Source organism: Natator depressus, chromosome 27, assembly GCF_965152275.1.
Source record: "Natator depressus isolate rNatDep1 chromosome 27, rNatDep2.hap1, whole genome shotgun sequence".
Classification (NCBI taxonomy): domain Eukaryota; kingdom Metazoa; phylum Chordata; order Testudines; family Cheloniidae; genus Natator; species Natator depressus.
The window spans coordinates 15,353,358-15,378,648 of record NC_134260.1 but is presented as its reverse complement, the minus strand read 5'-3'; the positions used below and the strand labels follow the sequence as shown (position 1 = coordinate 15,378,648).

The 25,291-nt window shown below is 54.8% G+C and overlaps 1 protein-coding gene across 4 annotated transcripts; it reads left to right on the top strand.

The window, feature by feature from the left end:
- The first annotated feature begins 202 nt into the window (after positions 1–202).
- On the top strand, positions 203–25,132 carry EZH1 (enhancer of zeste 1 polycomb repressive complex 2 subunit). 4 transcript variants are annotated; one of them, XM_074940970.1, is made up of 21 exons: positions 203–297; positions 2,687–2,793; positions 3,071–3,194; positions 3,765–3,893; positions 4,222–4,341; positions 6,977–7,097; positions 8,067–8,240; positions 8,997–9,099; positions 10,318–10,481; positions 11,387–11,478; positions 12,206–12,386; positions 12,987–13,183; positions 14,562–14,653; positions 15,217–15,257; positions 15,807–15,932; positions 17,835–18,013; positions 18,640–18,735; positions 19,512–19,593; positions 20,399–20,479; positions 20,981–21,065; positions 21,688–25,132. In XM_074940970.1, exons 2-21 carry the CDS (start codon positions 2,699–2,701, stop codon positions 21,746–21,748), a joined length of 2,343 nt encoding a protein of 780 aa, XP_074797071.1. In that variant the 5' UTR covers positions 203–297; positions 2,687–2,698; the 3' UTR covers positions 21,749–25,132. The 4 variants fall into 4 exon arrangements, with proteins under 4 accessions (XP_074797071.1, XP_074797073.1, XP_074797074.1 ...); XM_074940972.1 differs by lacking the exon at positions 15,807–15,932 and having other exon boundaries at positions 204–297; XM_074940971.1 differs by lacking the exon at positions 2,687–2,793 and having other exon boundaries at positions 228–297.
- The last annotated feature ends 159 nt before the right edge of the window (positions 25,133–25,291 follow it).

Here is a 25,291-nt window from a genome sequence, read left to right as displayed (position 1 = left end):
GGTATGATCCCTTCCCCCTTCCCCTCGCTTGGTACATCCCAAGGCGGGTGAGAAAACGGCGTTCGCTGCAGGGGGCGGAGTCTCTTGACGTGGGCGGGGCCCCGAGCTGCGGCGGCCTTGTGGGCGGAGTCTTAGAAAGTGGGCTGGGCTTTGAGCCCAGACACGGCTCTGAGGGGAGGAGCCTCCTGGAAGGGGGCAGGGCATGTGAGCGGCGGGGGCGGGGCGAGCTGGTTGGCGCAGGCGCAGGGCAGACGGGGTGTTGCGGCCTCCAGGTCACCTGAGCGCGATGGATGAGGAGTGAGTAACGGGGCCGGGGGGCTCCGGGGCTGGCCCCCTCCTGGGTGTGGGGCTGGCCCCCTCCTAGGGGAGGGGCGAGGCGTGGGCCGGGGGCTCCGGGGCTGGCCCCCTCCTGGGGGAGGGGCGGGGTGTGGGCTCTGGGGCTGGCCCCCTCCTGGGTGTGGGCCGGGGGGGGGGCTCCGGGGCTGGCCCCCTCTTGAGGGAGGGGCGGGGTGTGGGCCGGGGGGGGGCTCCGGGACTGGCCCCCTCTTGGGGGAGGGGCGGGGTGTGGGCCGGGGGGGGGCTCCGGGGCTGGCCCCCTCTTGGGGGAGGGGCGGGGTGTGGGCCGGGGGGGGGGCTCTGGGGCTGGCCCCCTCCTAGGGGAGGGGCGGGGTGGGGTGTGGGCCGGGGGGGGGGCTCTGGGGCCTCCGACAGTGTGGGGAGCAGGTATATGGCTGACTGCCCTGTGGGAGAGGGGGTTGGAGGGCCTCTGGGTGCGAGGAGAACTGGGTCAGACCGATCTGTCTGGGGGCTGGTTGCGGCTGGGGTATGGGGAGTATGTGGGGTGGATTGGTTTGGGGTTCATCTGTGGGGTTTGTTTAAGGATGTCTGGGATGGGAGGCTTAGGGTAGGTGCGGTGGGGATAGTGGGGTGCTGGAATAGGGGGTACCTGTGCAATTGGGGGGGTATTGGGAAGTTGCTGAGCTGGGATGGCCTCCTGAGGTCCCTTCCCACCCTGACATTCTGTGATTCGAAAAAGTAGCCACTAATCTGTGGTGCCTCCCTTTCTGGCTGACCAGTTTGAAACATGATGGGCCTTATTCGGGGGGAAGGATAGCTCGGTGGTTTGAGCATTGGCCTGCTAAACCCAGGGTTGTGAGTTCAATCTCTGAGGGGACCATTTAGGGATCGGGGCAAAAATTGGGGATTGGTCTGAGCAGGGGGTTGGACTAGGTGACCTCCTGAGGTCCCTTCCAACCCTGATATTCTATGGGGCGTTCAGATTGCTGTGTGCCATCATTTTGCCTCCAGCTACTGGGATGGCACCATCACCTGTCCTATTTCCTTCGTTTGGAATCTGTAACTAAAACATCTGTGTGTCTGGGCAGTAGGTGTCTGCTGTGCTTTTGACATTGTTCCTTCACTCCTGACTTACTGGGGCTAGAACATGGGCTGAAGCCGAATGATGTTCCCCACTGTCACATACGCATGTAACGCCCCACTGTGCTTGTCGCTGACGCTGCTGCTGACTCTTAATTACAGTTAAATGCCCCTTTGAACATGTTTCTTTCTCGGTCTAACTCTGGTTTCTGCCAGGTAGTTTATTTTAACCCCATCGCTCACAGGAGGCTTATTCCAAGCAGTAGGGAAAGCTGCCCAGGGTGCTTCTGAGGACGTCTGGTTTTTTAGGTTTGAATGGCAGTACTCTTGTAAAAGAGATGTTTGAATGCTGGGGAACTATATCTTTGAAACTGTACCCCAAGGGGAATTGGACCGTTAAATCCCAGTAGATGAAAGGAAAACAAAAGTATAATCCTGAAAACCTACTTGTATGCCTCAGAATCCTAATTGTCCAAAGACTTCTGTATTGTTACAACGGGATCCGGGCTGCCTGGAAGTGAGGGGATCGGATCCCTACCTATGTCGCTGGGCTTTTGGGTGAACTGGAACAACAATAATACAAACAGAAGGGTTAAATGATGAACCGGAATGGACTGTAACTCACTGCAAAGGCTAACCTGACTCCCTGGGACAGTCAGGCTTGCACCTACAGTTTGCATGAGATCAGAGCCTTGTTTAGTGTTGCTGCAGTGTGTGTGTGTGTGTGTGTGTGTGTGTGTGTTAGAGAGAGACACCGCTCCTTCCATTAGATAGGAGAGCAGGTTCGTTCACAGTTCTGCAGCCAGGTTTGTTACATGCATGTTGTGATCATGTCTCCCACCCCTAAGACTAGATCCGGAGGAAATGTGCTCAGTTGGCACTGGGTGAACTTTAAGGAGGTTTAATCCTGCAGAAGTATGTTTTGTAACCCTGCAGTCCCTGGGGACAGCCCCGGACCCTCTTCTTGGTGTGTGCGATTGGCTCTTAGTTTTGATTTTTTGCTGCCTCAGGGAATGTTTGGCATCTTTAATAAATAACCCTTCGCTGTGCACTCCTGAGGAGGAAAATGCTAGTGGGGGAAAGGTCCCAGCTGAGCTAGGAGGGTCACCTGGAGGCACAAGCTGTGATTCCAGTCTGTGTATAATGAAGCCAGTGTCACCTTTGCCTTCAGTCTGTTACTGCCCGGGACAAATGGAACAGAGGAGCTGCTCAGAATATTTAATGAAGTGAGCTGTCGCTCACGAAAGCTTATGCTCAAATAAATTTGTTAGTCTCTAAGGTGCCACGAGTCCTCCTTTTCTTTTTACAGATACAGACTAACATGGCTGCTACTCCAAACCTGTCAGAATATTTAGTGGAAAAAGAGGTCACCCAGGCTCATGCTGTTGGGACCAAGCATTCTAGGGGCACTGATAGGTGAGGCCTCTGCCAATGAATGATCTCTCCTGAGCACACAGTGCCCTCTTGGCTCTAAGAACTTTCTGTGCCTCTCTTAGGTACAGTTTGCACCATAATTGTTCCCTAATCAAACAGAACCAATGTGGCCCACCCAGGCAGTTACTGTACTGTTTTTGCCAGATAAACTTGGTGATGCACTGAGAATCCTAGCACACCGTTTTTGTTAGGAAACCCCTTGTGTTTGCGAAGAAGCACTCTGCCATTTGGGTGCTACCCTTTCTGTTTTGTTTTTCAGGAAAATGGAAATCCCAACTCCTCCAACGTCTAAGTGCAAAATTATTTACTGGAAAAGGAAAGTCAAATCTGAATATATGCGTCTTCGGCAGCTCAAGAGGTTTCAGGCAAACATGGGAGCAAAGGTAGATATGTTCTCTGGGGCCAGACCTCGTATGTATACACAGGAATATCGAGTAGGAGTAGGGAGATTATATGTATTTGGCACTGTTGTGATGGCTGCTGGAACACTGTGTCCAGTTCTGGTGTCCATAATTCATGACGTAAGTTGAAAAATTGGAGAGGGTTCAGAGAGAGCCATGGCAATGGTCCCTTCAGGCTTTATAATCTGTGGAGTTTTTTCTAATTGTTCACATTCTGCTGTTAGACTAGACCGTGATCAGTGTCTGTGTGGGGCGTAGATAATCTTTCTTTGGTGTTCCTTGCGACAGAGTGATCTGGTGATCAGGGACTAGAGAGCCTAGGTTCAGGGCCCTGCTCTGCCACACACTTTCTGTATGACCCTGAGCAAGTCACTTAGTCCCTCTGAAACTCAGTTCCCTGTCTGGAAAATGGGAATAATGTCCTTCCTTGCCTTTGCTGAAAGTGGCAGCTGTGTTGACTCTACAGCCTGCTGTGTGTCACACATTCGGATTTCAGTAACTTGAGTCTAAACTTGCTTTGAGGATTGTAAGCACTTCTCTCTCTAATTTCAGGCTCTGTTTGTGGCCAATTTTGCAAAGGTTCAAGAAAAAACTCAAATTCTGAATGAAGACTGGAAGAAGCTTCGAGTTCAGCCAGTCCCACTAATGAAGCCAGGCACTGGGCACCCTTTCCTGAAACAGGTACAGGAGAATGAGGTGGAAATGGCAGGGCAGCCACACAAGCTGATTACAACCCAGGGCTTTGCAGGGAAGGCTGAAGAGGGCTGTACCTTTCTCCGCTCTCTGCGTGTCAGTCTCTTACTGCGCCTTGTGCTCCCCCCAGGCTGCAGAAATGGGGATAAAAAGAAAACCCTGTGGCTAGTGTCCAGGGAGGACTGTGTGTGACTGTAAAGCTCAGCAGATTAGTAGCTGTACCTAAGAGACGGGATCAAAGTGTATGTTCCTGTCCTGCAGTCACTGTGTCTGAGCTGCCCTTTGCTTACTGTCCCTGTGTTTGCTTGTTCTCCAGTGTACCGTTGAGAGCAATTACCCTGGATTCCCAAACCAGACCATCTTCATGAGGTCCCTAAACACTGTAGCGTTGGTGCCTATTATGTATTCCTGGTCCCCTCTTCAGCAGAATTTCATGGTATGTGAGAGCGCATTGTGGTGTGAGACTTTTGAGACGATTAATGCGTCATCCCTACATGTTTGCGGTTGCAGATACCTTCCTCAGCCTGCTCCTTTTGAGTCTCTCGCTGCTCCCAAGGCGTTGGAAGGGAACGTTTTCGTCTCGTGTTATGCTGTATCCCTTAATAGCAGAGCTGGCTCACCAGTTCCCCTGAAATCCCAAGGGCTGGCCAAGCCTGACTGCTGCCTTTGCAGGATTCAATGCCTGAATTTAGTGGCTGATTTTAGTAAACTGTGGAATTGTTTCTGTTTAAAATAGGGCTGTTGATTCATCACAGTTAACTCACACGATTAACTAAAAAAAAATTAATTGTGATAAAAATATTAATTGTGATTAATCGCACTGTTAAACAATAGAATACCAGTTGAAATTTATTAAATGTTTTTCTACATTTTCAAATATATCGATTTCTGTTACAACACAGAAGACAAAGTGTACCGTGCTCACTTTATATTAGTTTTATTACAAATATTTGCACTGTAAAAATGATAAACAAAAGAAATAGTATTTTTCAATTCACCTCATACAAGTACTGTAGTGCAATCTCTTTATCATGAAAGTGTCACTTACAAATATAGAATTATGTACAAAAAAACCCTGCATTCAAAAATAAAACAATGTAAAACTTTAGAGTCTACGAGTCCACTCAGTCCTACTTCTTGTTCAGCCAATCGCTCAGACCAACAAGTTTGTTTACATTTGCAGGAGATAATGTTGCCCGCTTCTTGTTTACAGTGTCACCTGAAAGTGAGAACAGGCGTTCGCATGGCACTGTTGTAGCCGGCATTGCAACATATTTACGTGCCAGATGTACTAAAGATTCATATGTCCCTTCATGCTTCAACCACCATTCCAGAGGACATGTGTCTCTGCTGATGACGGGTTCTGCTTGATAATGATCCAAAGCAGAGTGGACCAATGCATGTTCATTTTCATTATCTGAGTCCGATGCCACCAGCATTTTCGTTTTTGGTGGTTCGGGTTCTGTAATTTCTGCATTGAACTGTTGCTCTTTTAAGACTTTTAAAAACATGCTCCCCACCTTGTCCCTCTCAGATTTGGGACGGCACTTCGGATGCTTAAACCTTGGATTGAGGGCTGTAGCTATTTTTAGAAATCTCACGTTGGTACCTTTTTTGCATTTTGTCAAATCTGCTGTGAAAGTTTTTCTTAAAACGAACATGTGCTGGGTTGTCATCCGAGACTGCTATAACATGAAATATACGGCAGAATGCGGGTAAAACAGAACAGGAGGCACACAATTCTCCCCCAAGGAGGTCAGTCACAAATTTAATTGACACATTTTTTTAATGAGCATCATCAGCATGGAAGCATGTCCTCTGGAATGGCGGCGGAAGCATGAAGGGGCATACAAATGTTTAGCATATCTGGCACGTAAATACCTTGCAATGCCTGCTACAAAAGTGCCATGCGAACGCCTGTTCTCACTTTCAGGTGACACTGTAAATAAGAAGCAGGCAGCATTATCTCCTGTAAATATAAACAAACTTGTTTGTTTTAGTGATTAGCTGAACAAGAAGTAGGACTGAGTGGACTTTAGGCTCTAAAGTTTTACATTGTTTTGGTTTTGAGTGCAGTTATGTAATCAAAAAAATCTATATTTGTAAGTTACTTTCACAATAAAGAGACTGCATTACAGTACTTGTATGAGGTGAATTGAAAAATACTATTTCTTTTGTTTTTTACAGTGCAAATATTTGTAATAAAAAATAATATAAAGTGAGCACTGAGCACTTTGTATTCTGTGTTGTAATTGAAATAATTTTCAAATATATTGTAGAAAACATCCAAAAATATTTAAATAAATGGATTCTATTATTAACAGTGCAATTAATGGCGATTAACTTTTTTAATCACTTGACAGCCCTAGTTTAAAATAATTAAATGTTCAACAAATAAGTCAGGCAGCTCCTACCTTTGTGACTGACCCCCCCCCCAACGGTGCTGCTGAAGGTTAGTTGAGAGAACAGGACAGCGCAGAATAATTGAAATACACTTTTAGGCACAGCATTAATGCTGTGCCCTTCTTCGTTAAAATTATTTATGAGACAAACGTCAATCTGTAGCTATTTCCTACTGGCCGTTTGCTTGCTGCAAGAGTGTACCGATCTGCCTGCTGCAATAACTCTCTTAAGGCCAGTGGGGAGCAGCTCTGGCAGAACCGAGTGACGAAAACCGAGTGTAGCACTGGAGTATTCCGAGTGCCTTTGTCCCCACTGCGTGTAATGAGAGCATGCTCCTCTAGTGTGCACTGTATTTCAGACAGGGATGAGTTACCATGTGCTCTTGGTTGTGTGCCAGCCCAGTACTGTCCCGCTCATGAGCCCCCTGATACTTATTTGACCACTTGCTTGGCTTTATCCTGTGTCTCTGAACATCTCTGGGCTCTGGAGACACAACCCTTCTGTGGCAGGGGGTATGTTACAAACAGAGCACCTCACAGAGTTCCGGGTAGCAGTGAAGTCTGGGAAGGGTGAGTCTTTGCAGCCCTGCGTGTGAACGGGAAGGGGCAGTCACAAGGCTGCCCTCTGACTGGCTGTCGGTGAGCGCTGGCTGCCTGACCTGTTTGCAGGTGGAGGATGAGACTGTGCTGTGCAATATCCCCTACATGGGAGATGAGGTGAAGGAGGAAGATGAAACCTTCATTGAAGAGCTAATTAATAACTACGACGGGAAAGTTCACGGCGAGGAAGGTAACCTGGGCACAGGGGTGCTCTCCATTTCCCACTGGACGGCTTGAAACGGGAGCATGGCCAGGCTTTCTGAGCAGCTGAGGAGGCAAAGAGCAGTACCAATAACCAACCTCTGCTGAGGATCCCTTAGAATAGGGAGCATGTAAAGCAAGAGCACCCCTGCTGGCCTGGTCCCGTCTCCCTGCCCTCAGCTCTGCCAGAGCACCTCAGGCCCAACCTTCCGCGTCCCAGGCAGGTCCAGCCCTGGGCCTCTCTTGAGCAGCACTGCCATTTGTATAACGATGGCAGATATCCGTGAAGGGTTAGGGTGAGACAAGCAAACTCATTTCACTTGTGACCTGAGCCAAGACCAGAATCCAGTTCTTCAGTGGTGAAAAGCCTGTGTGTTTTCCCACCAAGCTGCCTAGCCCCTCACAAGGCCCTGCCTGGAGGTAGGAGACACTGAAAAGCTGTCTCCCATCCCATGCCCCAAATGGCTTAATTAGTGAGTGCCTGTGTCTATAGCAAAAAGAAAAGGAGGACTTGTGGCACCTTAGAGACTAACAAATTTATTTGAGCATAAGCTTTCGTTAGCTACAGCTCACTTCATCGGATGCATTCAGCTCTCGAAAGCTTACGCTCAAATAAATTTGTTAGTCTCTAAGGTGCCACAAGTCCTCCTTTTCTTTTTGTGAATACAGACTAACACGGCTGCTACTCTGAAACCTGTGTCTATAGCAGTTACTACTCAGCTGGGAAGAGGGGCTGGCTCTGTTGCTCCATGTGTTGGCTGCCAGGTGTGATTAAGAGTGATGCACAGTCAGCATCTCCCCACCTCCCCAAACACACCCTGCCTTGGCAAAATCCTCTCATGAAAGCGCTGTTCCTAACAAGCAGTCTGTCCCGTGGCTGACTTAGGGTTGCCACCAAACCCCAGGCTGGAAGATTGCAGCACGCCCACGAAGCAGCTGATATATTGCTGTGTTTCAGAGATGATTACAGGGTCCGTCCTTATCAGCGACGCTGTGTTCCTGGAGCTCGTTGACGCTCTGAATCAGTACTCGGATGAGGAAGAAGAAGGGCTCAATGACTCGGAGGGTAAACAGGAGGATGGGAAGGAGGAGCTGCCAGTCACAAGAAAAAGAAAGCGAACCACAATGGAAGGTGGGTTTGGCAGCAGAAGCTGGAACAGTCTCTGGTGGTCTCCATCCTCCCCAGCAGTCACTGTGCCCTTCTGCACTCATCATGTTGATTGCTAATAAGGGTAGTGAAGTGCCAGGTAGAAAGTTCCATGGCCTGTCCTTGCTCCCCCTGGGATGCTAGCTGGAGTGTTTCCATGGGATGGGTTGCAGTGGGAGGAAGCTAGAACAGTGGGATTTTCACGTGTGCTGTGTAATCGCAGGAAGCTTTCGTGGCAGATTTCATCTCGGACTGCTGTATGTGGTGCTCTGAGTGACACCAGTAGCAGGGAATATCTCTTGTCTCAGCTGCAGAGACTCCACAAAGTATTAGGTCTTGGCTAACGCATCTTCTTGCTGATATTTTAGCCTGGTTATGAAACATCCAAGAGTAAAACCCGAGTCCAAGCAGAGTCCTGCTTCTCTAAACCCCTCTGGCATTTGGGGAAGGGTTGTTGTGCACTCAGTCCCCTTGCAGCACAAATTAGTAATTTTTCCCTTATGAATCATCACTGAATCTCACTGATGGCGTTGCTGGTGGGTAGAAGGGGCACCTCTGGAACTGTGTGTTCCTTATCCTAGCTGTTGGACTAAGGAAGGATTCTCTGTTGGATGACTGTGTGATCATCTCTCTGCCTTTTAAAATGGGATCCAAAGCATCCCTGGAGTAACCCTACCCCTAAAAGGGAAAGGTGCTTTCAAGTCCTGCTTAACTTAAGAATCTTCTGGCATTTTGGTTTAGGCAACAAAAAGTGTTCAAAGAAGCAGTTCCCAAATGACATGATCTTCAGTGCTATTTCTTCAATGTTTCCTGAGAACGGCTTCCCGGAAGACATGAAAGAGCGGTAGGAGACATTCCTGGTTAAATTGTCTAGCAGAACCAGTTCCAGTTTTTAACAAAGATACTTCAGCAAATAATAGTACGCTAGTCTGACTAGTGCAGTAGACCTGTATCTGCCCATGGACAGTGTCAATGTTCAGGGAAACTGCACCTCTATTCCCCCTCCATGGTCCCTCTAGGGCACCTACACTAGACTCCCGGTTTCTCAGCTGTCACCTCTCTTGGCTAGAGACCTGTGTCTCTCTCCCTCCTGATGGGTTTTTCCAGGCTGCACGGTTCCCTGCCTGTGCTATGAAATCCTCCCCAGAGTGCCTAAAAGGCCAGCGTCTGTGCTTTTGCTTTCTCTCCAGAGGCAGTGAGCACTGTCGTTGCCACAGTTACAAATTCCCACACTCTTTATAAGCAAGCACATTTATTCTTAAGGTGAAAGTGTTACAGAGGAGACATGCTAAAAACAATAAAAGAACCTAGACACAGGCTAAAGCTTACTAGAGGTCATGCCAGCTAGAACCTTGGGCTCTGGTAGTGTCAGTCCTTCAAAACTCTCACCTGGGTTTTCCCCAGGGTTACAAGTCTCATTTTCAGAACCAGAACAACAATGAAGATTTCAGTCTTTCCCTTATGTAGCTTGGCCTCAGTAACAGGTGATCAGCAGACAATGGCCCACCCCTCAGGGTTTAGCTTCCAAAGGCTGGGGTTTGGCATAACCAGAGGTGGGGAAGTTGCATTTACCTCCCACTAGCTATTTCCCCAGGAAAACCACTTCACACTGTTGCAAGAGTCCATTCTTGTCTGGCCCATTGTTCAATATAGCCCGTTGAACCCCCAGGCCTCTCATCTGTCACCTCTGCCCCCTGGAGAGGTTCTGTACAATCCTGGCCCATAAAGCATTCATTTCATACAGTGGATCCCAAAAACGCTTAAACTTAGTTCAATAAGATCTCCCAGGATATTGCAATAAATTGCCATGTCTGTCACACACTGTCTCTATGGGAGGAGGGGAAACACTGTACAAAGACTTCTGGGAAATAGAATGAAAGTAGCCTAATGAGAACTTGCTAGGAGAAAACCCAAGTTTTGACTGTTTCAACCCCCTGAACTCAGCCCTGTTGTGCCGAGCTGATCACACAAAGCCAAGCGACTAGTTGCAGCGACATAGAGCAGTGTGTCCAGACACTGGGAAAATACACATGCCTGTTTTTTTGTTTTTTTTTTAAAACAGGTACAGGGAACTTACTGAACAGTCTGATCCGAACGTGCTGCCCCCCCAGTGCACTCCAAACATTGATGGGCCATGTGCAAAGTCAGTCCAGCGGGAGCAGTCCCTGCATTCTTTCCATACGCTCTTCTGCAGGCGTTGCTTCAAATATGACTGTTTTCTGCATCGTAAGTTGAGACTCAACTGGAAACTCCCCTGGAGGTTCTGGTGCCTGTTCCACCATTTCCACCCCTTTCTTTACCATGCCTCACACTCCAGACTATACTGGGCAGGTGCCTCTGTCTTTTCCTGATGCTCTGCACTGTGTAGTGTTGCAATCCTGGAGAGCCAGATTGACAAAGACATTCAGGCACCTAAAGATGCTGATAGGCACCTACTTGCATTGTTAAAGTGGCCGTGAGTCTGTATCTTCCCCAGCGATCTCCACAGATGGACGGGTTAGCTGCAGTAGGTGGGAGTCCCAGTCCTGCTGTGTGAGCCCCCTTGTTCTGCACGGTGGACATGGCACAGCACAGACCTGGCGCACATTACACTGACACCTCACTGTGGTCTGTCCCTGCCCCCATATTTTACTACTTTGTCGTAACGAGTCGCTGGGCCCATTCCTCCAGCTTGTCATGCTAAAGCCTTGTGAGCATTGCTTTGCCAGTTAGACCTGGAGCTTTTCTGTTCCTGGGGGTCACTGCGGAGTTACAGGAGTCTCTTCAGCTAGACTCTGTTATTAAACACTGGCATACGACCATGAGTCAGTATATGTGTGTCAGTTTAAAAGTAAACCTTCCCGTTAAGTCTCTTTTCCAGGAATGGGAGGTGTTCGGGTGTCCCAACATCACAGATCTAGGTTTCCTTCCATTGTGAGTGGGCGGGGAGGCCAGGGGCTGTGGCTAAGTTGCCTGGTAGTGTAGGACTCCCGGTCAGTGCCCATGGTGCCCGGTCAGCATTTCGGCGCATTTCAGCACCTTTCACCATGCGTGCTGGGCCGTTGGCTGCCTCCTCCACTGTGGGGACGAATGAGCCTCTCAGTTGGAAGGTGCCTGGTGCTAACATAATGAAGGTGGCTTGTATTTTTCAGCTTTCCATGCGACTCCTAATGTCTATAAACGGAAGAACAGAGAGATCAAGATTGAGCCAGACCCCTGCGGGACAGATTGTTTCCTTTGGCTGGTAGGTTTTTGGAATACTCTCCTGCCTTACCTGCAGGACCAGCTGGTGCCTTTGTACCGTTCCAGTGATCAGACAGAGTTGGTGAGCACAAGTCCAAATAAAAACCTCACTTGAGACCCACGTTAACGAGCCTCCAGCCACGGAGTGTTAGCTGGTCTCAAATGGGTGAGACCCTGCAATACTGGGTGGTACCACAAGACTGTGCAGTGTTAGCATGGGAAACTGTGTTTAAAATAACCCGGCTAGGTTCCCTAAATCCAGCCACCCGTCCCCAACCCCCACAGCCAGGGGCACTGGCAAACAGCACGTGACTCGGCAGCAGATGAGCCAGCTGAGAGATGAGCCATCTGGGGAAAGGACTTAGTGCTGGACATGCATACAAGGGGACATGGTCTTTGCCCCTGGGAGCTCACCCTCTAGCTGATGCTGAACTGGCTGGAGGTGTACAGGGGAGCTGTTTGGGGACAGGAGGAGTGGCCAGGGGCTTCTGGAAGCACAAGGCAGTGGAGATGGGCAGGTTACAGTGTGAGAGGCTCACCAGGAGTAGTCTCACTGCAATGGAGGTTGCAGAGACTCGTCACCCACAGGATTTGTAGGCACCTCTCACTGTGGCACCTCGCCCAGAGAGCTGAGGGTCCCTGCTGCAGCGCAGAGCCCTGGGCCCGTGGAACAGAGCTTTGTGCGTTCCTTGCGCGGCTCTCATGTGCCACGTGCTGTCTGATTGCAGGAGGGAGCCAAGGAGTTTGCAGTGCTGCACAATCCCAGGTCCAAATGCTCCGGTAGGCGACGCCGTAGGCACCATGTGGTCAGTGCTTCCAGCTCAAACCCCTCGGCCTCCTCCACCACTGAGACGAGGGAGGGAGACAGCGACAGAGATACAGGCAACGACTGGGCCTCGAGTTCCTCAGGTATGATGCCTGGGAGCCTCTGCATTTCCATAGACCCTCCCCACTTCCATCTAACTAGGCTGCTGCAGAGCTGGCACTGGAGGGTTGCCAAGGCAGGTTTTCCTGGCTGCACCGGCTAGCCTAGCTCCTCTCCCTCCTTGGCTCAGCCCAGTAGGCAGGGGGAGCAGGAGCAAACGGGCTCATCAGAGCATCCCCTTCTGTCCATGCATCGAACACAGGCCTCTGCCACGGCTCTGTGTGTCCGGCCACCGCAAGTCAGGCCCCCTCTGAGAGGGGGCTCTGGGGTAGAGTGCTGCCCTGCCCGCGGTGCCACATGGCTTGGTCTGGGGCTCAGGCTGCTGAGGGCCATGAAACAGAGGGAGCAGCTTGCGTTATTCTCTGCTGCCCTACACAGACAGACACGCAGGGGTGGTGCTGGGCCCTGGCGGGAGCTCTGCTGGGAAGATTGCCACGGGTGAGAGGAGTTGGAGGCAGGAATAAGGAGGGGGGCCGTGGGAGGAAGGGGCTGGCTCCTGGCAGACCCAGACTCCCCAGCGTGGGTGTCTAGTGTATTTGTTGCTGCCCTGACTGCTGTGTTTCCTGTCATCTGGGTCTTGTTAGAAGCCAACTCCCGAAGCCAGACCCCCACCAAGCAGAAGGGGAGCCCTGCCTCCTCTCAGCTCTTTGTGATGGAAGCGCCGCAGGAACTCGTCGAGTGGACGGGGGCTGAGGAGTCACTCTTCCGTGTGCTCCACGGCACCTACTTCAACAACTTCTGCTCCATAGCCAGGCTGCTGGGCACGAAAACCTGCAAGCAGGTATGGCCTGGCATCCTCGCCTGGCCACTCCTGGGCGGGCGGGACAGGAGGGGAGGGAATCTTGGGAGCCTCGCTTTCTCTTGCTTTGCCTTCTGTGCCGCAGACAGACCAGAGGAAACGTGCCTTGAGGGGCCAAGTGAGGTAACTACATCGTTTATCTGCCCAGGCTGTGCGAGGGGCTGGTGCCCAAGGAATTGCTTCCTTGGAGTGCCATAGTCTGTTGTTCCCTCTGCTCCGTCTCGGAGGATGCCGGCTGCCTCTTTGGTCTGGTAGCTTCCCGCACACCTAGCTGTTCCTGTTTGACGTGTCAGTCACGGTCGTGAGGGAGGAGCCTGGAGTGGTGCAGCTGCAAAGCAGTTTGCTTGTCCTAAGGATAGTACCACAAGGCCCTGGATTCTGCCCCTGCCTCCGACCCACTAGCCTGCTCCTGATTCTCTGCAGAGCTGAGGATTTGGTGCCTAGTACCTGTGTCATGACACTGTTCAGTCCGCCTCCACCATCCCACTGCCCTGACTGCTTGGCTCTGGTTTCAGCCCAGCCGGCGTGCTCCGCTTCCTTTGACTGTGGAGTAAACTCGAAGGGATGTACAAGGCCTGGATCAGGGCTTCCCCTGACTCTTCTCTTTCCTGGGCAGGGCCAGGTTTTCAGAGGGCCATGTGTAGACGAGTACCTGCCTGCTCCAGCATGCCTGTGTGCAGACAGCTGTGAGTGGGTTTTTAGGAGGCCCTTTGAAAATGCCGCTCACACCCTTTAGCACGGCAAAGTCACTCCATGTGCATTCTCCCAGCCTGGAATCCCTTTTGCTGCCCTTTTGGGATTTTTCCATTTCCCTTCTGAAGAATTAGGGACCCCAGACCCAGTGCCGGATTCCACTCGATGTGCTCGCGCAGTCACGCATCCGTCTTGGCTGGGTTCACACCTATGCGTGGAACCAGGTGCAGAGGGAAGGAGCATGGGAAAGAGGGAGCCGCAGCATCCCGGGCCCAGCCCAGGCTTTGTGAGGATGAGCTTTCATCGCTCAGCTCTAGGCACATCGAGTCTTGTGAAATTTAGTGCTGGAGGCGCAAACGCTCCATATGCTGAAAATCACTGCAGCCCCCAGCCCAGCTAGCTGCAGCCTGTCATTGCCCAGAGCTGTCCCTGCCCAGCCGTCATGCTGGAACTTCAAGGGTTGGTGCTTCTGACGGTCCCCCGAGGACGAGCTCTGCAGGGAAGTGTTTTGGCAAGAGGGAGGGGTTTGCTTTCCAAACGAACAGCAGCAGCAATCTCCACTGGCTCAGTGAGGGCAGGGGCGGGCGCCTGGCCTGTGGGAGCTGGGCCTGGCAGCCCGGCCTGTCCTCCAGGGTATGATTTGAAGGAGCTGAACTCTTTTCTACAGGTCTTCCAGTTTGCGGTGAAAGAATCCCTTATAATGAAACTGCCGACCAGCGAGCTCATGAATCCGTCCCAGAAGAAGAAAAGGAAGCACAGGCAAGTGCTCCGCGAACTTGTCTTGTTCTTAAAATGCTGGCGGAGCCTCTGCACACCTGGCCGGTGTTCCCGCTAATCCACACCTGCACAAGTGGCTGTGAGCACGGGCGACTTGTGCTGGTGGCTGGGAATTCGTCCCCGGCCTTCTCTCTGCCACTGCTGCGGTGTCCGTGGGCCCTGGTACCCAAGGCGCTGGCAATGGCTTGGTAGCCACTGAGGAACAGCTGCCTGTGAGCGTCAGTCCCAGGAGCCTCCCTCCAGGCCCAGCTGGAAGATGGCTGGCTTCTAACCGTCTTCTCATGCACTTGTCCTGATCCACCCTGCCAAGCGGTTTGTCTCCCGTGGGGTTTTGCTTGACTTAAGGGTTTGCCCTAAGGAGCGTCTCTCCTAGATGCCTAGTTCTGCTCTGCCCTCGCCTCTGTGATCAGTAGCTGATGGTTATTAGCACGCAAAGCTGATAGCCTGGCTGAGCTCATTGGGAGCCCCGAGGGTCCAGGCACAGACGCTCTGTTGGCCGTTCCTCAGGTGGGCGCCCGTTTCCCACGTCTCTGTTTCTCTTTCAGGCTGTGGGCTGCACACTGCAGGAAGATCCAGCTGAAGAAAGGTACCGTGCGGTGCCGGCCGTGATCCGGGGGCTGCTTGCATGGCCTGGGTTTGAGAAGCATCAGTGCGCGGTGTAGTGCTGAGCATGTATCCAGCCTGCCAGCTCGAGCTGTGAGCACCAGGCCAGCAGCAGCCACAGGAGCCGGTGCTATTGTTGGCTCCCCGGCTGCACCTTGTTTGGCTGCCGTGGAAGCCTGTGAAGTTCCCATCTGCTTGTGGTGGGGCTTCGTCCCGGGGGTAGCGTTCTGGGGCGGGGTCAGTGCCGCAAGCTCCCTCGCCTTTCCAGGCGGAGGTTTGGAGCAAGGGCCGGGGGGTAATGGGGGCTGTTCAGGAGCGAAGTAAACGGATCATGTGCTTGTGATCCCGGTGCAGTGTCTGTAAGGCCTTCAGCACAAGGGGCACGCTTACCTGCTGCTGGGCTGCCCGCCCTCTGCTGGCAGACTGGAAATGGCAGGCTCTGATGCTCCAGAGCCTGGTGCCCAGTGACTCCTCATCCATGTTTGTTTGTGGGGCATGGGTTGTAACCATGGCATTTCCCCTCTTCTTGTAGATAATTCACCTACCCAGGTGTACAACTACCAGCCCTGCGACCACCCCGACCACCCCTGCGACAGCTCCTGCCCCTGCATCATGACTCAGAATTTCTGTGAAAAGTTCTGCCAGTGCAATCCTGACTGTAAGGACGCAGCTGAGACGGCCGGGCACAAAGCCAGTCGCCCTGCTACCGGCTCAGAGGCGCGAACAGGGCGTTGCAGCGGCTCCCTCACGGTCCCGCATCCAGGCAGCTCGCGCAGGGTGGCTGGAATCTAAATGCACAAGGACTGGCTAGCAGTCTGCCCAAGTCAGGGGAAGTGGTGTGGGCTGTCAGTGGGTAATGCACACTTCCATAGTGACCGGCTTCAGAGTAGCAGCCGTGTTAGTCCGTATTTTCAAAAAGAAAAGGAGGACTTGTGGCACCTTAGAGACTAACCAATTTATTTGAGCATAAGCTTTCGTGAGCTACAGCTCACTGCATTGGATGCAGAGGGGTGCTGTTGGGTGGAGAGAGGGCAGCAGGGAACATGCCTGCCTGCTGCTGCCGGTGGTGCTCTCCGGGAGTTTGCATTATTCCCTTTGCAGTGCTCTCTCTACTTCCTTGGAACCTGAAAACCATGTCATGTGTTTACTGGTGCAGAGCCCCAGCCCTGCTTCCCTTTGTTCCCTCATCGGGTGGGCTGACAGGGCAGCTCTGGGCAAAGGCAGGCTGACCTGTCTCCGTCTATGGGATACTTTCTCAGCGTGTTACCCCCCTGCCTCAGCAAGTGACTCTCACTGGTTCACTCCCTGGCTAGCCACCTCTCTTGGATGGTCAGACACAACACATCCTGCATCTTGGCAGGGGGTCAGACTAGATGACCCTTGCAGTCTCTTCTAACCCTGTGGTTCTGTGACACCCCCAAACAATCTCCCCAGGATCACTTGATGATGACCTGTTCTGTTCATTCCCTCTGGGGCACCTGGCATTGGCTGCTGTTGGAAGACAGGATACTGGGCTAGATGGACCTTTGGTCTGACCCAGTGTGGCCGTTATATTCTTATGCCAGCCCCCACTTTGCCTTGCAGGTTAACACTTGATGCGCTCAGTCCCCAAAATCCTCCAAAACTCCCCCTGTAGTATCCAGCCCCTGTCGGTAATTACCAGGTTCCCTCGTCCCAAGGGAACAGTCTATGCACCAGCTTGTTTAATTCAGCTGAGGGTTCACATTTGACTTAATACCACAGCACTGAGACGGATTTAAAATAAAATCCAAGGATCAGGTTATTAACAAAGAACAGAGTTTCAAAGACTTATGTGAATAGTGAGTGAGAATATTGGAAACACGTGTGAGTCTAACACGCTTCTTGGAGTTTTAACTTGGACAGGCTGAATTCCTTGTCTGAAGTAAGTTCTTACCTTCCAGTGGCTCTAGCTCCCATGGTCGGGACCCAGCGCTCGCCTTCCTGCTTCCTCAGTGATGGGGGATGGTGGTGACTCTGCCCTCCAGTATTTGAAGTGCATCCTTTAGCTGTGCGCCCCCAGATAAAACTCTTTGCCCCGCTGCTTGGTGTCCTGCGTGCTCCTTTCCTGTTGGCTTGGGGTGAACGTAGCTCCCGTGTGTTTGGCTTAGAATGGTTAATGTCCATCTGAACCAAGGCTGGAGAATCAGCATCCGATGCCTGGCAGCAACCTTGTTCGTCCCCGCGCTGCCTCCAGAGCACGTGTTCGGGACAGATTTTCAGCGTGCGCGTAGCCCCGACACATCACCCGGAGGTACCTCCTGCAATGAGTGTGAGGTTGTCTGATGTAAGTGTTCATTGGACACCTCCCACACCCTTTGGAATAACCACTGTGAAAGCAGCGGGTTAGGTGTAGAGAGTTTGTCAGGCCTGAAAGGCAGTGCTGGGACAGGAGAGCGAACCCACTGAGGGGTTCTTCGGGCCACACCGCAGCTGAGCAGCCTCTCCAGCTGGGGTGTCTCTCTGGGGTGGAGTCCTGGCATTTGATGCCAGCAGGGATCCTCTAGCCTGACCTGTGTAATCTGGGTGTCTCTCGCTGCAGGTCAGAACCGCTTCCCGGGCTGCCGCTGTAAGACCCAGTGCAACACCAAGCAGTGTCCATGCTACCTGGCTGTGCGGGAGTGCGACCCTGACCTGTGCCTGACCTGCGGGGCCTCGGAGCACTGGGATTGCAAGGTGGTCTCCTGTAAGAACTGCAGCATCCAGCGCGGCCTCAAAAAGGTATTTGCTGTACCCCTCCCCCCATGTGCAGAGCAGCCTGGCTGGAGAAAATCCACCCCTGCTGCTCTGTCTCCCCTGGGCTTCCCCAGGCCGCAGCCGCCCCAGAGATCAGGCCTGAGGTGGGGGCTGGGCTGTTCCCCAGGCTCCCAAAGCGTTTTCAGATTCAAAGGCAGGGTTTGAACTAATGTGAAGCAGGAAGAGGCCCCGGGAACTGGAGCTACCTGGGGCTAAGCATAGGAAGGGACAGAACTCAGGGGACGCGGTGAGATCCTTAGAAAACAGGCCAGGGTTCAACGGAACTAATGAAGCTGCAAGGAAAGTGGCTGTAAGAAGCCGGGGGCCACTGCTCACAGTGGATGGCTCATAGCCATCCTTCCCTCCAGGGCGTTTGTCGTTTCGGATGGTAACTCCCTGAGGCTGGGACTGTGTCTCGATGGGGCCCGATCCCGGTCAAAGCTGGACACAGCGGTAATACCAGCAATGCATAAACGGGCACTAAGGAGCAGGGGAGCTGATTCCCTGGGGGGCTCTGGGCTTGTCTGCATGATGTCAGGGCGTTTTCCTTCCATTGCGCACCCTGCTGGGCAGCAGCTCTGCAGACTCAGCCGAAGTCTCTTGCACTCTAGCATTTGCTGCTGGCTCCATCAGATGTCGCTGGCTGGGGGACGTTCATCAAGGAATCTGTGCAGAAGAATGAATTTATCTCTGAATATTGTGGTGAGGTTAGTAAAGCCGTCTCGGCCCATCCCCACGGGTCCGGGGTGACACAGACGTGCCTAGCTACTGTTCCTGGGGCTGCAGCCCCACAAGTGTCACAGCACCGGTTAACAAGCAGTCCCTGCCCTCATGCTGTGGGGCAGTTCATGTGGCATGTAGCCTCTAGCAGGATTTTCTCAGCTTTCCCCACCCTCGAAGATGCGTAACAATGAGTGAGGCTTAAACAAATAAACCCCTTAACCCCAGGGGCCCAGTGAAGGCTAAGGGGAAGGGCTGGGACAGAGCAGGGCTGGGTCCTGGTCCACTCACTCGGTGTCCTTGGGCGAAGATTGTGAAAATGGCCTTGGATTGGGGAAACCAGTTTTCAGGAATCCAGCCTGAGCCCCCACAGGCAGGGTCTGTGGAGGGGGCTGAGCGACCGCCCATTGAAATAGCTGGGAGCTGTGGGTGCTCGGTATCCTCTGCACCTGTGGCCCAAGGGCTGTAAATGGGAAACCTGCTCCTGTCTCAGTGGGTAAAAGCACTCAGCCCCTCCGAGGACGCGCGTCGTCTGAATGCCTGGCATGGCAGAAGTAGAGCGTGTGAGCCAGGCCTCATTTGACGTGGTCGGCCATCTACAGAGGGAGGCTACGATAAAGGTCCTGGCCCTGGCCAGCGGTGCAGAGGGAGGCTCTCCCTGAGCAGGCCAGCCAGCAGACTGCCCTATGCAGAGGGGCTGTTCCGTGGCCCTGGAGAGCCCCATCCCCTGGGACACTCAGTGTAATGCCTGCCCATTTCCCAGCTTATTTCTCAGGACGAGGCCGACCGGCGAGGGAAGGTCTATGACAAGTACATGTCCAGCTTCCTCTTCAACCTCAACAATGGTAACTTCTGGGCGGGGACCCAGGTTCCTTAGGGTCATTCAGGGCAGGGCCTGGCTGTGGGGAGGGAGGAGCCCACAGCAGCTGTGCCTGGAGGAGTCTCCCAGGCTCGACACTGGCTTGGCCCAGGCACTGTGCTTTCGGGATCACCTGGGGTGTCTCGCAGCTGCCACAGCTCCTGGACGCCTGCCTCTGCAGTGCTGGGCCAGGCTGGTCTGACAGCCACCGTCCGAGCTCCCTGTAGCCGCCGGGCACTTGGCAGCGCCAGGGGCTCAGTTGCTGCTCGGTGGTTTTGAGGACAGAATCAAACTCTAGCAAGGCAAAGCTGCGAGCCCCGAGCCAGGGCTGGAGAGCAGCCGGTCCTGAGGGATTCGCTTCCTGAGCTCACGGCTTGGCTCCGGGCTGCAGAACCAGGCAGCAAATGCGATCGGCCCCCGGTGGTGCTGGGATCAGTGTCGGAGTAGCCAAGGGACGTGACTCCATTACAGGTTTCGGGTGAGCTGGGGGATCTGGCCCCAGGTGTCTTTTTGTGAGGAATAAATTCCTTACGGGAAAGACCCTCCAGAACCCAGGAGGATTTTGTGTGCCCAGCTCTGAAGAGCAGCTGAGTGCAGAGGCCATTGCACCGGTCTGGCTCTGGGGCAGTCTACCCGACTCGCTGAGTCTCACCCAGCTCCGGAGCTAGATGGGGGGACGCCGAGCCCCGGAGCCATGGGGGAGAGGGGAGAGACATCGAGCCGAGCCCCAGAGCTAGTGGGATCTTGGTCAGATGGGAATCTCAGGGTTCTGTGGTTTCCTTTCCTAATAGATTTCGTTGTTGATGCCACCCGCAAAGGAAACAAAATCCGCTTTGCCAACCACTCTGTGAACCCCAACTGCTACGCCAAAGGTGAGAGCCCTGTGCCCAGCCGCAGCCAGGCCGGTCGGGTGACCAGATGTCCCGTTTTTAGAGGGACAGTCCCGTTTTTTGGGACTTTTTCTTATACAGGCACCTATTAGCCCCCACTTCCATCCCATTTTTTCACAGTTGCTGTCTGGTCACCCTAGACAGGGAATCCCCTACTGTCGCTCCGGGAAATGCCCATGGAGCCCTGGGTTACGCAGGGTCTCCTGAGCCTCTTGGAAGCATCCTCTGGGTCTGTGAGCTCTGGAGGGGGCTCAACATCAAAGGAAAGGCCAAGCGTTGGGTTTCCAGGCACTCCCCTGCAGTTGGGCCCTCTCCGGTCTGCCGGGCCCTCCTGCTGCTCAGTGGGAGCTGAGTGCCTGGAGCAGAGCCTGCCGGCCAGCCATGCCCCCAGGCAATTCACCAGCGCTCAGGCAGGCTGGTGGGCTGTGGTGCTGCGGGAGAGCCGGGCTGGGATCCGAGCCCTGACCCCTTTCTCTGCCGCAGTGGTGATGGTGAACGGAGACCACCGGATAGGAATCTTTGCCAAGAGGGCAATCCAGGCTGGGGAGGAGCTCTTCTTTGATTACAGGTGAGCCAGGGCCGCTCCGATGCATGGTGTGAAGCTCTCCAGAGCAGGGGTCTCCAACCTTCTTATGCCCAAGATCACTTTTTGAATTTAAGTGCAACCCAGGATCTGCCCCATCCCTCCCCCAAAGTCCCGCCGCGCTCACTCCATCCCCCCTTTCTCTGTCACTTGCTCTCCCCCACCTTCACTCACTTTCACAGGGCAGGGGGTTGGGGTTCGGGAGGGGGTGCGGGCTCTGGGCTGGGGCCAAGGGCTTTGCAGTGTAGGAGGGGTCTCCGGGCTGGGGCAGAGTGTTGGGGTGTGGGCTCTGGGAGGGAGTTTGGGTGCAGGAGGGGGCTCCGAGCTGTGGTGCAGGAGGGGGTGTGGGGTGCTGGCTTTAGGAGGGGGGTCAGGGCTGGGGCTTGGGGTGCAGTGCTTGCAGGCAGGAGCAGCGCGTGGAGGGAGATGCCTGGCCACTTCCAGGAGCGGCTTGGTGCCGGGGCAGGCAGGGAGCCTGTCTTAGCAGCAGCCCCACTGTGCCGCTGGAGATCGCGATCGACCGGTTGATGACCACTGCTCTAGAGACGGGCTGGTGGAAAAGAGGCTGCTGGGGAAGCGACTATGCACCAGTGTCCCTGTCGTGCAGGTACAGCCAGGCCGATGCCCTGAAGTATGTGGGCATAGAAAGGGAGACGGATATCATCTAGCCCCCTGCGGGCGTGTCCCCTGCTCCTGGCTGCCGCGATGCCGTGTTCATTCCATGCTCCGTCATTGCTGCCCCTGTTCCCGTTGCTGTGTGTCCCGAGTGCTCCGTTCCAGCCAGGCGCCTGGGAGCAAAGCCCAGGGCAGGAGCAGGAGCCAGACGCTGCCTGGGGCTAGCAGGAACTTGGCTCGGTTCCAGGGCAGGTGGGCGCTCCTGGGCTGGGACGACTCCAGAGAGTGAGGCTGTTGGACTGGAAGGAAGAAGAGTGGCCAAGAAATGCTCAGTCTGTTTCTAAACCTGCCTGAGCAACCAGCTGCATCTGGAGCTAAGGGACCTTGGAGCGACCCCCCTGCATGCGGGGAGCAAGTAGCTGGTGCTTGATGTTACTCTGCTCACAGCACAGCCGTTGGAGTGAGCTTTTAGCCCGGGGGCGACTGTTGCTACCTTTCGATTTCCTTCCATGCTGAAGTGCTGGGGACTAGGCTGCTAGCACACGCTCAGACCCCATGGAGGGTCAGTCCCGCCTCCCTGTGGCATAGTTCCAGGGGCCCCAGGCACTCCCGGCCGCCTGGCGAAAGGGGGGAGCCGCCCAGCACAGCGTGTGGAAGGGTCCGCCCGGGGCGAGGAGCCATGTTGGTCCCGTGATGCGATGGTGCCAGGAGGAGCTGTGTGTGTATCTGTCGTGGGATTGCCCCAGGAGATGGTGGGAGGGGGCAGGAAATGTGAGGCCGGCTGGGGCGTGGGAGGCCCCAGCTCCCACCTGCCCAGCTCTACAGACCCACAGGTGCGTGATGTCTATTTCTGCCTCTTGCGCTGGATGGGCCCTTGGAGTCTGGTGTCTCGCACACCCCCCTGCTGTGCAGGACTGGGGCACCACAGGCCAGGGCTCCAGCTCCCTGCGCCTGGGGTTAGGGGTGAGCACCCTGGGCCCTTCCCGAGTCAAGCCTTCAGGCTGTAACAGGATGGCGGGCACTGCTGGGTTGGCCCCTCTGGGCCACGGACTCTTCTCGGCCCCTGGTGGTTTCTGTTCTGTTAGCCAAGTGAGTGGTGCAGACGCTTTAACCCGCATCTCTGTAGGGCTAAGCAACTGGCACTGCCACCAGGGCTGGGACTCGGGCTGCTTCACTCCCCATCCTCGAGAGGGGCTTTCCCCTTCTGGAGCTGCCCTCCTGTGGGGTGGCTTCAGCCCCAGAGATGCCACACCAGAGCCAGACAGCACTGCGAACGCTGGGCACTGAACTACCGGGCACTGCTCCACACTGACCAGCGAGTGGGGCTGGGGCCTCTCTGGGGGGCTGCCAGTCAGCGTAGGTCTGCTGGGGCTGGAAGTATGGGTCTCCCCGGGAGATCAGAGAGCTGCTGGCCCGCAGATCGCCGACGGCGCAGAGTTTCCAGCCTGCCCAGTGCTGGGCTGGGTGCTCCAGCATTGCACTGTTGAGCCGGCAGGTTCCTCTGGGCCAGGCTGACCCAGAAGCACCCATAAGGCACTTTACGAGCCCTGCATGGCTCCCTGCTCCAGCCTGGAGCCTCTGCCATTGCACAGAACTCGCGGGGTGGCGTTTGGATCAGCGAGAGCTTTGCCTGCTGTAAATACGTTGCTGACTGCCAGCCGATCTGTTGCGCCAGGCCCTGTCCCGGCAGTGCAGACCTGAGGGGCAGGCTCCCCAGAGATGGTTCCTGGACTGGAGAGCAGGGCAGGGTCTGCTCTCAGCACCCCATGCAAAGAAATCAAGTGAGCACTTTAAAATAAGCCTGCCACCCAGCCAAGGGGCTGGGCCCAGGGCTGTTCCTGGGCAGCTCTGGGTTTGACACACCTGCCAGCCCAAGGTACCATCCTTCAGTGGGGCATGTTCCCGTCTCCCTCCCTCCCCAAGCACAGCTGGCGCTGGGTGGGGTCAGTTCAGACACCAGGGTCTTGACCTGGAACAGGAATGAAAGCAAGGGGTGGCTCGTGCCTGGGGAGGGGGGGCACAATGTTCTGGGGCTGACACACAGTGAGAGGCACCCAGGGGGCAGGGCCTCCAGCTAAGGGCAGCTACCTTACAGGCGTCCGGCTCCCAGTGCCCCAGCTGGTCTCCTCTCCAGGTCACTCGGTGCAGGGTAGCATCCATGGGAAATGCCTGTGTGCTTGGGGCAGGGGACTGGCAAGAAGCTGGGAGCTGGGGCAGGTCCAGGAAGATCGGCCCAGCAAACAGCTGAGCCCCACGGCCAGCTTGGGTCCCGAGAGCTGGGTCCTGAGTGCCAAGCTGCTGTGGGCCAATGAGGCCACGAGAACAGAGCGCAGGGCTGAGCTGAGTCCATTTGCTGGCCGATGCCCTCGGACTAGACGGGGGGGGAGCTGCCCTCAGGCCGAGGGGCAGCTGGCTGAGCGCTGCCTCGCTCTGGGCGGAGGGTGCAGGCAGGCTGGAGGAGAGCCAGGGTCTTGGGCCGGCCGCCTACTGATGCAGGCTTGTTCCTGTTTTCCAGCACCCAGGCATCTGGTACTGCTGCTAGCAGCTGAGTGGGGCCGAAGGCCTGTCCTGCCTGCGCGGCTTTCCCCCCAGGGCTGTTAGGCCCGTCTCCCTCCCTGGGGCTGGCAGGGCTGTGAGCCTGCGCTCCCTTTGTGTCTCACCGAGAGAGCCACCCCTCCCTGGCACCATACCGCCCGCCCCAGCTAGTGACTTGCCCCCTGCCCTTGGCTGCCTGCGCAGCGAGAGGCTTTGTGTCTGTGGTCTGCTGCCCGTGAATTATATGCACTTTAAAACTGATGTGGCTTGTAATCTTTGTCCGAATAAAGTGGTAGTGAATGTCCTCGCTGGTCTGGCCGCCAGCCTCCCTTCTCTTACACCAGCCTGAGCAGGAGCTCACCCCTGCGCCCGCTGGCGGCTGCACTGGGGCCTGGATGCACCAGAGCGCTTCAAAGGAGCGGAGAGCGGCCGCTGGCCCGATCCTTGGCTTGGCTCTGGCGAGAACTGCCCTGGCCTGGAGCTGCCTGGCTGCCGTATTGTTCTGCTCTCAGCTGCGAGCTCAGAGCAGGCCTGACGGGGCTAACAGCAGCTAACTGCAGCAGGGGTGGGGGGCACAGTGACGCCTGGTGCTAGGGCTGGGCACAGAACGGGGCTATTAGTCTGAGGGGCTGGCCCCGTTCAGTGACCTCTGTCTCTGTGCCCGCGGGGACAGGGCCTTTGCCGTACCTGGCACTCCAGTGACTAGCACCCCACCAGTAGCCGCAGGGAGGGGGAGGAGCACTCGCCCTGCACAGCGTCGTTCTCCCGGGGAGGCGTTTCCACTGATCCAGACCCGGACCTAGAGAGCAGAGGCTGGGAGGGGGAGGCTCCTGCTTCTCTCCCCCTGGATCTTGTTCTGAGCTTTCCTTGGTTCAAGGAAGGAGTCCCGTAACCTGCCCCACTCCCCACCCCCCCCCAGGCCTGGCTCTAGATCTGCCCCACCCCCCCTGCCCGTAGGCAGCAGCAGCCGGCTCCACCACCCGAGGGGCCCGTTTCACCGCCAGCGCACACAGGGTCCCTCGGCAGGGAAAGCCCCTTCTCCCGCTGCACAAGCAAACCCG